The 13,086-nt window shown below is 50.0% G+C and overlaps 1 protein-coding gene across 2 annotated transcripts in view; it reads right to left on the bottom strand.

Moving 5' to 3' along the window:
• The window catches only part of stpg2 (sperm-tail PG-rich repeat containing 2), a 438,535-nt gene that overhangs the window by 219,268 nt on the left and 206,181 nt on the right, over nt 1-13,086 (bottom strand). For both annotated transcript variants that reach the window (XM_070866156.1, XM_070866147.1), the window contains one exon: nt 6,838-6,991. In XM_070866156.1, the coding sequence (XP_070722257.1) occupies nt 6,838-6,991 (154 nt within the window). The remainder of the gene's footprint in view (nt 1-6,837; nt 6,992-13,086) is intronic.

Genomic DNA, 13,086 nt, shown 5'->3' on the forward strand with positions numbered 1-13,086 from the left:
TATGGGGAGCGGGCAGGGAAATGGAGCTGAGTCCATGATCAGATCAGCCATGATCTTATTGAATGGCGGAGCAGGCTCGAGGGGCCGAATGGCCGACTCCTGCTCCTATTTCTTATGTTCTTATGCTAACCCATGGGTGGCAATGGCCTTGATGAGCTGAATGGCCCCTTTTTGACCCATGCCTTATGTTCAATTGAATTTGCCGAGACACAAAGCTGCTTGAGGTTCACGACACTTACTAGGAACTAGTCATTCTGGTGTCAATAGCTGTCACAAAGGGAAACATTCCTTCTAAATGAAATACAGTTCAAGTGGAGCAATATGTACAACACAACACACAGTCACATTCCCCATACTGCCTGAAAATCAATTCGCAAATAGATCTCAGTCCTTCCACCATCGCAACTGTGCATCAGAAGTTTATGAAGAACATGTTTACAAGAGGCTTATTCTCACTGGGATGTTAGTGTCTCCCCCAGCTCCCTCCGTCAGTACCATCCCCACACTTTCTGCAGCTCATCTTATAATCTTTGTTTGAACATGTCTGGAAAACATCAATCCTCTGTTCTTCCTATCCGTTGCAATAAAACTTAAAACATCCAAAACAGTGAGATAATGTGAACGGAAAGCGAAAACAGTGAAGTGGTTTGGACAGCATTCATCAAAATAAAGATAGCTGTCTGTCTCGTCAAGCGTACATCTCAATCAGATCTAAGCAATTTGTAGCATACATATAGCACTGGCAGGCGTTGGTGTCCAAAAATCTGGTTTGAACCAAATAAAAGCAATTGTCAAAATGTAAGTTGCATTGCATGAGCGACATGATATTGAAGTCTGATGGAGGAATTAATAAACCAAAAACCTTCAACCTTTGATCCAGATGTGAGAACTACCGCGATTTGCCTTTATATAGTGCCTACCAACATAGTAAAAACTAGATTCTGAGAGGGATTGACAGGGTAGATGCTGAGGGGTTGATTCCCTCTGGCTAGAACGAGGGGTCACAGTCTCAGGATAAGGGGTCAGCCATTTAAGACCGAGATGAGGAGGAATTTCTTCACTCAGAGGGTGGTGAATCTTTGGAATTCTCTGTCCCAGAGAGCTGTGGATTATCAGTCTGAATATATTCAAGACTGAGATTGATAGATTTTTGGAGTCTCGGAGAATCGAGGGATCTGGGGATCGGGCGGGAAAATGGGTTTGAGGTCGATGATCAGCCATGATCTTACTGAATGGCGGAGCAGGCTCGAGGGACTATATGGCCGACTCTTGCTCCTAATTCTTATGTTCTTAAAAGTTTCTGCAGCCCTAACCCAGGGTTAGAGCGTTACAGGAAACACCTCTGTCCTTTCTGTCAGTTAATGACTTGAAGCAAGGGTTGGCGCTGTGATTTCACAGTGTCCTAAACATTCAATAAATACAGTTCCCTATTACGGAATACCAGGAAGCCACTGCCTAGTCATACAGGTCCAGAGAATACAACTGCTACACCAGCAAAGACATGCCGATCTAGGCCGACTTGAACAACCTACCACCAACCCGTCTCAAATTTAGAAGGCCATTTTGGACCGTTGCCGAAGCCCTTCAGCAATCTCCCCTCAGCCTCGATGACCGATGGCGAAATGCTTGGAAGAACTGCGACACACGGAATGGATTCCCTATAGAGGACCCCACAGTGCAACCTGAAGGATCAAACCTTCCTCGCAAACAGTGGACAACCATCGACCGCCTCAGAACCGGTCACGGTCGATGCTGCCACCTTCTCCATCGGTGGAAGATTAAAGCCTCCCCATCATGCGGCTGTGGAGCTCCTAATCAGACCCTGGAGCACATCATCGAGCACTGCCCTCAGAGGGAACTCACAGGTAGCCTACAGAATATCCACGCTGTTACACCGCAAGCTTTGGCCTGGATATCCGACTTAGATATTGAAGTTTGATTTGCTACTACTGTACAGGGCGGGGGGGGGGGGGGGGGGGTTGTGGAAGGAGGGGGGAGGGAGGAGGAGGAGGATGATGAGGGTGAAGAAGAAGGAGAAAAAGAAGACGTAGTAGTCGGGAAAATGTTAGAATCTATTTTTAAGAATGTGGTAACAGGGTATTTAGAAAAGAATAACAGGCTTGGGCAGAGTTGACATGGATTTATGAAAGGGAAATCTTGTTTGACAAATCTGTTGAAGATTTTTTGAGATTGTAACTAGCAGTATAGATAAGGGGGAACCAGTGGATGTGGTATATTTGGATTTTCAGAAGGCATTCAATAAGGTGCCACACAAGAGGTTATTCGCAGGCATTGCTCATCAGTGAGCTGGAGGAAGGAGAACTGAGGTCTGTAGACCCTTCCCCCATGTCTGCGTTGGCCACCTCCCCTGGCAGTTACCTGCTGGCCATCTCCCCCGTCCTCCTCATTCTTGGGCTCCAGTGGAGGCTCTTGCTGGAAAGGCTCCTCGCCCAGTACTTGGAGGGGGTGGTGGGGGGGGGGGGGGGGGGCAGCATCCCTCACCCTCCTCCTGATGCCATCTCCCTCCTGGCCACCATCTCTAGCTGCAGGTCTGTGCACATCTGCACGCCCTTCTCTCGGTTATGCAGCCACGGCTGCTGCCTCCCTTGCCCGCTGCCTCTCTGCACGGTGCTGACAGCGATGCCTTCCCCTACGTGGCGCCCTGCTGCTCACCAGGTGTACCAGGTGTCGCCCTCCCAACACTCCTCCCACCCTCAGGGTGCCCAGCAGGTCTCTGCAGCCCACAATCAGGCCTACAGGCCTCCACTTACCAATCAGAAGTGAAAGTTCTACAAAAGTCTGTCAAAATCTCTGAGCAGCACTCAGCAGGTTTACTGAAGCCAAAACAATTAATACTGCACTTTAAATTGAAATGAAAAATCAATGAAACTATTTTCTTGGCAAAGAGCCCTTATCGCGGCAAAACCCCAGCAGTGTCGCGTTCGTGACGCGAATACCTCGCGGGGGCACTGCCTGAAGAAGCTGAAAATCGCGGTGGTGGCCATTTTCCAGTAGCCCGCCCGCTGCTTACCTCACCGCAGAAAATCTTCCTCTACCGCGCCGTTTCCGGCGGAAGTGCGTACCGCTCAAATCCCCCACCGAGCCGAATATGGCTCGCAGGGAAAAGTACCCGACCGTGGTGGTCGCCCAAACCCCGCGGTAGCCGTCCTTTCGGGAACGGTGACTTTTGGCCCCAAGACGTCTTACTGCAATTATACAGGGCCCTGGTGAGACCACACCTGGAGTATTGTGCATAGTTTTGGTCTCCTTACCACAGGAAGGATATACTTGCCATAGAGGGAGTGCAACGAAGGTTCACCAGACTGATTCCTGGGATGGGGGGGATTGTCCTATGAGGTGAGATTGAGCAGACTAGGCCGATATTCTCTGGAGTTTAGAAGAATGAGAGGTGATCTCATTGAAACATAGAAAATTCTTGCAAGGGCCTGACAGGGTAGATGCAGGGAGGATGTTTCCCCGGGCTGGGGAGTCTGGAACCAGGGGTCACAGTCTCAGAATGAGGGGTCGGCCATTTAGGACAGAGATGAGGAGAAACTTCTTCACTCAGAGGGTGGTGAATCTTTGGAATTCTCTGCCCCAGAGGGCTGTGGAGGCTCAGTCGTTGAGTATATTCAAGGCTGAGATCGATAGATTTTTGGATATTAAGGGAATGAAGGGATATGGGGACAGTGCAGGAAAGTGGAGTTGAGGTAGAAGATCAGCCATGATCTTATTGAATGGCCGACTCCTGCTCCTAATTCTTATTAAGCTTTTTTTTAAAAGGTGCATTTTAAATATGAAAAAGTTTTTTAAATGTTAAAAAGCATTTGATTTATTCAGAGACTGGCTACTGTGCACCACTCAAACCAGTAAACGGCTGAGTGTAGCTTTTTTAATTATTTAAAATCGGGTTGTTCACAGGCGGTGGACTGGACACTCTGATTTAAAATGCTTATTGTTTCGCGATAAATCCATTTCCAGCTGTATTAATCAAACTGCACCAGTTGACCGCTCTTTAATACATCAAGGAATATTTTTTTTTTAATGCAAAATTATTATTTTTTAAATTAGTTTCGACAGCGCTGCCCGATTGCGCAGTTCGGGGAAGATTTTACTTTCGGCCATATGCAAATGAGGTTGAGCAAAATAATTCCATTCTGAAAACTGCCGCACTTTTTGAGCGCAATTTGTGCCCGAATTGCCGTTTGCGTTCAAAGCAGAAACTCTGGGGAGGAGGGCAGGGGACGGGTCGGGGGGAACTGGCCTTCAGAAACAGGCCCGTTAGCGCCTCTAAGAGGGGCCGACCCATCTGCCATTTCCGCTGCGCCCCGTGATTCCGCCGCGCCCGGCAATCCGACCCGTTGTCGGCCGCACGCCGACCCCTTACCGCCCAGCAGCGACGCCTCTTCCGCCCCCTGCTGGCCAGTGGATGCATAGCGCCCCACCCCCCCCCTCCCGATCCCGCCCCCAACAGCACCCCAAAGTGCTGGAAGGCAGTGTCGAAGATAAAGGGCCGAATTTTCCAGCTCTTCCCTCCGACTCCCGGATAAATTTCCGGATAAATTGAAGTGGCCCTCCCCAATTGCTCGCTGAGGACGATTTCAGCTCCTCTGTTTCCTTGTTCAGGGGAACAGTAACTTAATGCACTATTCAGAGCTTTTTTATGTTAACCGCGTCGATGAAAGATCTTTGCTTTTGCCGTTCCCCTGTAGCTGTCATTACAAATTCCCATTATCTAGGCCTGTTAATGTGATATCTTTAAACTACCCCACACTGTATAACAGCCAACTGTTCGCCATGAGTCTAATCATTTTTACTTCTTTTGCTACTGCGGATTAACATTACCACTGAACCTTGACACAAACACTGTGTTCGAAATACTTGTCTTGTCTAAAAGATGTATTTCTGATTATTCAGTCTATGTGTGGCAATGCAATATGCAATCAGAATCGACGCTGGGTCAAATGTTTTACAACAAACTCTTAAAGGCCCCATGCTTATTTAACTTTCACCTGCAGTTGCTGGGAGTAGAAATTGCACCTCACTAGGGCCCCTTTTACAACAACAACTTGCATTTATACAGCGCCCTTAACGTAGTAAACCATCCCAAGGCACTTCACAGGAGCGATCGTCAAACAAAATCTGACACCGAGCCACCTAAGGAGGTATTAGGGCAGGTCAAAGAGGTCGGTTTTAAGGAGCGTCTTAAAGGAGGAAAGAGAGGTAGAGAGGCGGAGAGGTTTAGGGAGGGAGTTCCAGAGCTTGGGGCTCAGGCAGCTGAAGGCACGGCTGCCAATGGTGGAGTGGGTAAAATCGGGGTTGCTCAAGAGGCCAGAATTAGTAAAACAGGTGAAATGCAGCTCGATTTCGTCCGTGCCTTTGTTATCTCTATACCTCTAGACTATTCCAGTGCACTCCAGGCCGGCCTCCCACGTTCTACCCTAGATAAACTTGACATCCAGGACAAAGCAGCCCGCTTGATCAGCACCCCATCCATCCCCTGTGCTCGCTGACCTACATTGGCTCCCGGTTAAGCAATGCCTCGATTTCAAAATTCTCATCCTTGTTTTCAAATCCCTCCATGACCTCGCCCCCTCCCTATCTCTGTAAACACCTCCAGCCCCACAACCCCCCAAGATATCTGCGTTCCTCAATTCTGCCCTCTTGAGCATCCCTGATTATAATCGCTCCACCATTGGTGGCCGTGCCTTCAGCTTCAGAAGGCAGAGAAAACAAAGGCTAAAAAATAGCTAACAAGGGAGTTTGGCAGTGCTAAATGGTATATACTTCAGTGCAAGGAGTCTGGGGAATAAGGCAGATGAGCTGAGGGCACAGATAGACACATGGGATTATGAAATTGTAGCTATTACTGAGACATGGCTGAAAGAGGGGCAGGAATGGCAGCTCAACATTCCTGGTTATTGGGTTTTCAGATGGGACAGAGGGGGGGATAAAAATGGAGGAGGGGGGTCGCAGTACTGACTAAAGAAACAATTACAGCTGTGAGTAGGGATGTGTTAGCAGGAACATCAAATGAGGCCATAAGGGTTGAACTGAAGAACAAAAAAGGGGTGATCACACTGCTCCAACAAGCAAGAGTCTAACCACCGCCCCTTGACATTCAACAGCATTACCATCGCTGAATCCCCCACCATCAACATCCTGGGGGTCACCATTGACCAGAAACGTAACTGTACCAGCCACATAAATACTGTGGCTACAAGAGCAGGTCAGAGGCTGAGTATTCTGCAGCGAGTGTCTCACCTACTGACTCCCCAAAGCCTTTGCACCATCTACAAGGCACAAGTCAGGAGTGTGATGGAATATTCTCCACTTGCCTGGATGAGTGCAGCTCCAACAACACTCGAGAAGCTCGACACCATCCAGGACAAAGCAGCTCGTTTGATCGGCACCCCATCCACCACCTTCAACATTCACTCCATCCACCACCTTCAACATTCACTCCTTCACCATCGGCCAAGAAAAGCCAAGATTGCATTAGACAAGGTGCAGCTTTATATCTCGCTCGCCGCGATTATAATCAGCGCATGTTCAAGTCTGTGCAGTGTGTACCATCTACAAGATGCACTGCAGCAACTCGCCAAGGCTTCTTCGACAGCACCTCCCAAACCCGCGACCTCTGCCACCCCATGACACGTTCTACCCTACGTTATCGAGAGGTCATACAAAACTCGGCTGCTGGTGTCCTAACTTGCTGACACTGATCCCTGGAGATGCTGTATCCTGCCAATAGGGTGCTCCTGGAGCAGAGGTTCCTGCACTAGGTGAAGTATGGAATAATAACGCTTGCTGTGCATAGCCTCTCCTCAAACCTACCAGGATCGTCTGCAGTCCGTCGGACTGGATTGAAGTTCCGCGGTACTGTGGTGAGGAAAGAGTTACACACGAAATCTTCTGAAGTACCCTGTCCTCTGGCTTGCGTTCTCTCATAGGATCTTTGCACGTCATAGAAATCTGTTTCCGGAATATTCTGAAATAGAAAAAAGAAACTTAGCTACACTTTTCAAAATGTTTTAGAGAATTTCCCTTTGAAATGAACTTAATGAAGTGTTATAACGTAACTTAGGATCAGGAGGAGGCCATTCAGCCCCTCCAGCCTGTTACACAGGAACAGCAGGAGGCCCATTCAGCCCCTCCAGCCTGTTACACAGGAACAGGAGGAGGCCCATTCAGCCCCTCGAGCCTGTTACACGGGAACAGGAGGAGGCCCATTCAGCCCCTCGAGCCTGTTACACAGGAACAGGAGGAGGCCCATTCAGCCCCTCGAGCCTGTTACAAAGGAACAGGAGGAGGCCATTCAGCCCCTTGAGCCTGTTTTGCCATTCAATTAGAACACAGCTGATCTGTATCTTAACCCCATCTACCCGCCTTGGTTTTATAACTCTTAATACCCGGGCCGAACAAAAATCTATCGATCTCTGTTTTTATATTTTCAATTGACCCTCTGTGGTCGCTGACCTACATTGGCTTCTGGTTGAGCAACATCTCGATTTCAAAATTCTGATCCTTGTTTTCAAATCCCTCCGTGACCTCGTCCCCTCTGTATCGCTGTAATGTCCTCCAGCCCCACAACCATCCCCACCCCCCCGAGATCTCTGTGCTCCTCAAATTCTAGCCTCTCCAGATTTCATCGCTCTGCCATTGGTGGCCGTGCCTTCAGTTGCCGATACCCTAAGCTCTGGAACTCCCTCCCTAAACCTCTCCACTTCTCTATCTCACTCTCCTCCTTTTAGCTGTGAGGAAAGATTGGATAGGCTGGGGTTGTTTTCTTTGGAACAGAGAAGGCTGAGAGGAGACCTTATTGAGGTGTATAAAATTCATCGTCATCATAGGCGGTCCCTCAAAATCGAGGAAGACTTGCTTCCACACTAAAAGTGAGTTCTCAGGTGACTGAACAGTCCAATACGGGAATTACAGTCTCTGTCACAGGTGGGACAGACAGTGGTTGAGGAAAGGGTGGGTGGGGAGTCTGGTTTGCTGCACGCTCCTTCCGCTGCCTGCGCTTGCTTTCTGCATGCTCTCGGCGACGAGACTCGAGGTGCTCAGCGCCCTCCCGGATGCTCTTCCTCCACTTAGTGATACTTGCCGTCCTATATAAGTATAAAATTATGAGGGGCCTAGAAAGGGTGGATAGGAAGGACCTATTTTCCTTAGCAAGGAGGTCAACAATGAGGGGGCATAGATTTAAAGTCATTTGAGGGGAAATATTTTCACCCAGAGGGTGGTGGGGGTTTGGAACTCACTGCCTGAAAGGGTGGTAGAGGCAGAAACCCTCACCACAGTTAAAAAGTACTTGGCTATGCACTTGAAGTGCCGTAACCTACAGGGCTACGGACCAAGAGAAAGTGGGATTAGGCTGGGTAGAGCTATGTCGGCCAGCATGGACACGATGGGCCGAATGGCCTCCTTCCGTGCTGTAAATTTCTATGTATCTATGATTCTAAGACACTCCTTAAAACCTACCTCTTTGACTAAGCTTTTGGTCACCTGTCCTAATATCTCATTATAGGGCTCGGTGTCAAACTCTATTTGACAGTGCTCCCATGAAGAGGCAGTAAACGTGTTGTTGTAGCTTATTAGACTTCCATTTGTTCAAAATGGTGGGACTAGTGAAGAACCAGTGATTGCCGCAATCAAAGGAAATAGGAGCAGAGATATTGTTTTTGAATTAAAAGACACTGGCTTATTCGATAATTGCTGATAAGGCCTGCTGGATTTATTCTCTCTCTCACACAGACACACAAAGGCAATATAATTTGTATTAATTTTGTTCAAAAAATTGCATTTTGTAATTGCAAGCAGGACAAGTGAAAGACATTTTAAGGCAGATTATTTATTTCAGTCATTTTCTAAAAGGCTGCTCAGCTAGTAATTGCAATGTGGCTCGTGTGAGAGTGTAGAAAGACAGAGAAGGAGGTAGAGAGAGAACAGTGGCAGGTAGAGTCGGAACGAGATAGAGCACGAGAGGTAGAGACAAAGAGAAAGCAAGAGAGAGAGAGACAGAGAGTGAGAGAGAAGAGAGAAAGACAGGGAGAGACAGAGAGTGAGAGAGATAGAAAGCAAGAGAGACAGCGATATAGGGCCCAAGTTTCCACACGAGCCTAGAACAGCGCAGTCCCGACCTGGACTCCCGTTTTTCGCGCCACAAAGTGCGCCTAAAAAAATCCTCCGTATTCTCCACCTCCCCGCAGGTCCTCTGGCCCTCGGCGCGGTTTAGCAGGAGCTGTAGGGGGGCGGAGCCAGGTCCCTGCGCTGAAAACAGTGCCGAGACCTCTGCACATGCGCTACAGTGGGCACGCAAGTGCAGTAGCTCCAGGCGCCCGAAACTGTGTGGGAGGGGCCCGAAGCACGCAGCCCCTAGCCCTGGCCCAATGGGCTCACTGGGGCTGCGTGAATAAGGCTCCTCCCACGGCCAGCTCCTGCTTCCCACCCCCCTCCCGCTGCCTCCGGACCGGACCCGACACCCGCTCCCCCCCGCCCCCCTGGACTGGACCCGACCCAATTCCCACTCCCGCTCCCCCGCCCCCGGACCGGACCGGACTCCCACCCCCCACCCCCCCGACTGGACCCAACCCGATTCCCGCTCCCGCTCCCCCGCCCCCGGACCGGATCGGACCCGACCCGACCCGACTAGCACTCCCCCCACCCCGACTGGACCCAACCCGACCCGACTCCCGCTCCCATCCGCCTCCAGACCCGACCTGATTCCCGCTCCCGCTCCCGCTCCCCCCCCCCCCCAACTGGACCCAACCCGACTCCCGCTCCCGCTCCCCCCCCACCGACTGGACCCAACCCGACACCCCCCCCCCCCGACTGGACCCGACACGACCCGCGCTCCTGCTCCCGCTCCCCCCCCCCATGACTGGACGCGACCCGACCCGACTCCCGCTCCCCGCTCCCTGCCCCCGGACTGGATCCGACCTGACCTCCCCCTCCCCGACCTGACCTCCCCCTCCCTCCCTCTCTCTCCCTCCCTCTCTCTCCCCCCCCCCTCTCTCCCTCCCTCCCTTCCCCCTCTCTCTCCCTCCCTCCCTCCCCCTCTCTTTCCTCCCCCCCCTCTCTCTCTCTCCCTCTCTCTCCCTCCCTCCCTCCCCCCGACCCGAACCGAACCTCCCCGACCCGACCCAATGCCACCTACCTGTAAATCTGGTGCTGGGGACAGTCCCTGCCCGAAGTCTCGGGCCGGCCCGTTCAGCCTTCGGTCCCGAAAGGCCTGCCTGAAGCACTTTCACACAGGTAGGAAGATGGTTTATTTAATCTTTTCTTAGCTTATAAATGTTTATTCAGTTTGGATTTATTTGTATAATATTTGTATAAGTATAAATAAGGATTTATTATAGAATTTAATGACTTCCCTTCCCCCCCACCCTCGTTCTGGACGCCTAATTTGTAACCTGCGCCTGATTTTTTAATGTGTAGAACAGGTTTTTTCAGTTCTACAAAAATCTTCACTTGCTCCATTCTAAGTTAGTTTGGAGTACGTTTTCACTGTGGAAACTTTGAAATCAGGCGTCAGTGGCCGGACACGCCCCCTTTTGAAGAAAAAATTCTGTTCCAAAGTGGAACTGTTCTACCTGACTAGAACTGCAGAAAAAAAATGTGGAGAATTGCGATTTCTAAGATAGTCTGTTCTCCACCAGTTGTTCCTAAAAATCAGGCACAAATCATGTGGAAACTTGGGGCCATAAAGAGGCAGAGAGAGACAGAAGAGACACAGAGAGAGACAGAAAGGAAAAGAAGGAGGCAAACACAAAGAAGACCGTGAGAGAGAGAGGCAGAGATAGCGAGAGTCAGACAGACAATGAGAGACAGACAGAGAGAGACAGAGGGACCGAGACTGAGAAAGAGATAGAGAAAGAGACAGACAGGCAACGAGAGGCAGACAGAGAGAAACAGAGAGACCAAGAGAGAGAGATCGAGACAGAGAAAGAGGCAGACAACGAGAGACAGACAGACAGAGAAACAAAGAGAGAGAGAGACAGAGGGTCATAAAGGAAGCAGTAACGAACAGAGAAACACAACACAGAATGGGGTGAAATTCAACTTCACTGCAGCAGAAAAAGCAGGCAATTAGCAGATTGGGCAACCATTATACAACCCCCCCCGCTCCCGATTTTCCTTTCCGTTAATCTCGGTAGAGAGGAACATTGGACTGGGTGTATGACGGGCAGTTGATCTGCACACACCCATTCTGTCCCCACGCCGAAGCTGGATTCACCCCCAGAGAGCAAAATAGAACGGGCCAGATTGCCGGTGGGATGTCTCTATGCTCGAAATCCATCTCGGGCAGCGGTGGAAAGACAGAGAGTATCGGATCGGTTGCCCGTTATACCCAGTGTCTGATAGCTCATCCCTGTGCAGTCAACGCAACTGAATGTCACACGCTGCATATAACAACAACAACTTGTATTTATATAGCGCCTTTAATGTGATGAAACGTCCCAAGGCGCTTCACAGGAGTATTATGAGATAAAAGTTTGACACTGAGCCGCAGAAGTAGAACTTAGCGCAGGCTTGGTCAAAGAGGTAGGTTTTAAGGAGGGTCTTGAAGGAGGAAAGAAAGGTAGACAGGCGGAGAGGTTTAGGGAGGGAGTTCCAGAGCTTGGGGCTCAGTCAACAGAAGGCACAGCCACCGATGGTGGAGCGATTATAATCAGGGATGCTCAGGAGAGCAGAATTAGAGGAGCACAGACATCTCGGGGGGTTGTGGGGCTGGAAGAGATTACAGAGATAGGGAGGAGGCGAGGGCCATGGAGGGATTTGAAAGCAAAGATGAGAATTTTGAAATCGAGGCATTGCTTAACCGCAAGCCAGGGGTGACGGACGGGTGATCCGATACAGCCTGCTTTGTGCCATTGCCCTGGACGAATTTCTAGCCCAAAGTGCCTAAGCCCCCTGTGACTCTGGAACCGACGGGAACGTGCTCGAGGATAGACCCTCTGCCTTCGGGGGGGAGAATGGGGGGGTGGGGGGAGGAGGAGAAAATCAGGAAAATGAAAGGTGCAAAGACAGGTGAGAAAATGAAGTTTGAAGGTCAACCCAAACAATCAACACTGATGGATCCATTTCGAATAGAGCAAAATGAGCACTGAATGAATTATAGGACGAGCAAGACAGGTTTACTGACTACCTAATAGACCACATAATGAAATGTGCTTCATAAAAGTTTTAAACGCCATTTTCATTTGTAAAGTTAGATATTTGGAAACCTCTTCCTTTGCATAAAACCAGAGGTGATTTCACAATTCAATCCAGTACTTAATGATCTAAGGTTACATAGTGTGTTATTTTATTCATGATACACTTTTGCAGGAAGTCATGTATCATGCTTCTGATTGAAAATGTTGTAGCATTGCCAGGCAGAAGTAATATCTCTTAAGGCCATGACACAGAGCCAACAGGGTCTTTAGCCGGTCAAATGCTCGCATAGTGAAGGGTGGTGGGTTCTCCCCTCAGAATAAAAAACACCAACAGCAAGATGGGGCATAATCTGCCTCAATCTGGGAAATAGCGCAGAGGCAAGTTGGGCAGGGGATGAGGGACTTCAGTTACGTGGAGAAGCCAGAGTTGTTGTCCCCAGCTGCGGCTCAGTGGGTAGCACTCGCCTCTGAGTCAGAAGTTGTGGGTCCTCCACCAACCTGACCCCGCCACACAGCACTGCCCCCCCCAGTCATCAAGATCCACGGCACGGCCCTGGACAACGTGGACCACTTCCCATACCTCGAGAGTCTATTATCAGCAAGGGCAGACATCGACGACAAGGTTCAACACCGCCTCCAGTGCGCCGGCGCAGCCTTCGGTCGCCTGAAGAAAAGAGTGTTTGAAAACCAGGCCCGCAAATCTGCCACCAAGCTCCTGGTCTACAGGGCTGTAGTGATACCCGCCCTCCTGTATGGCTCAGAGACGTGGACCATATACAGCAGACACCTCAAATCGCTGGAGAAATACCACTAACGATGTCTCCGCAAGATCCTGCAAATCCCCTGGGAGGACAGACGCACCAACGTTAGCGTCCTCGATCAGGCCAACATCCCCTGCATTGAAGCACTGACCACACTCGACCAG

This window comes from Pristiophorus japonicus, chromosome 2 (assembly GCF_044704955.1).
Source record: "Pristiophorus japonicus isolate sPriJap1 chromosome 2, sPriJap1.hap1, whole genome shotgun sequence".
Classification (NCBI taxonomy): domain Eukaryota; kingdom Metazoa; phylum Chordata; class Chondrichthyes; family Pristiophoridae; genus Pristiophorus; species Pristiophorus japonicus.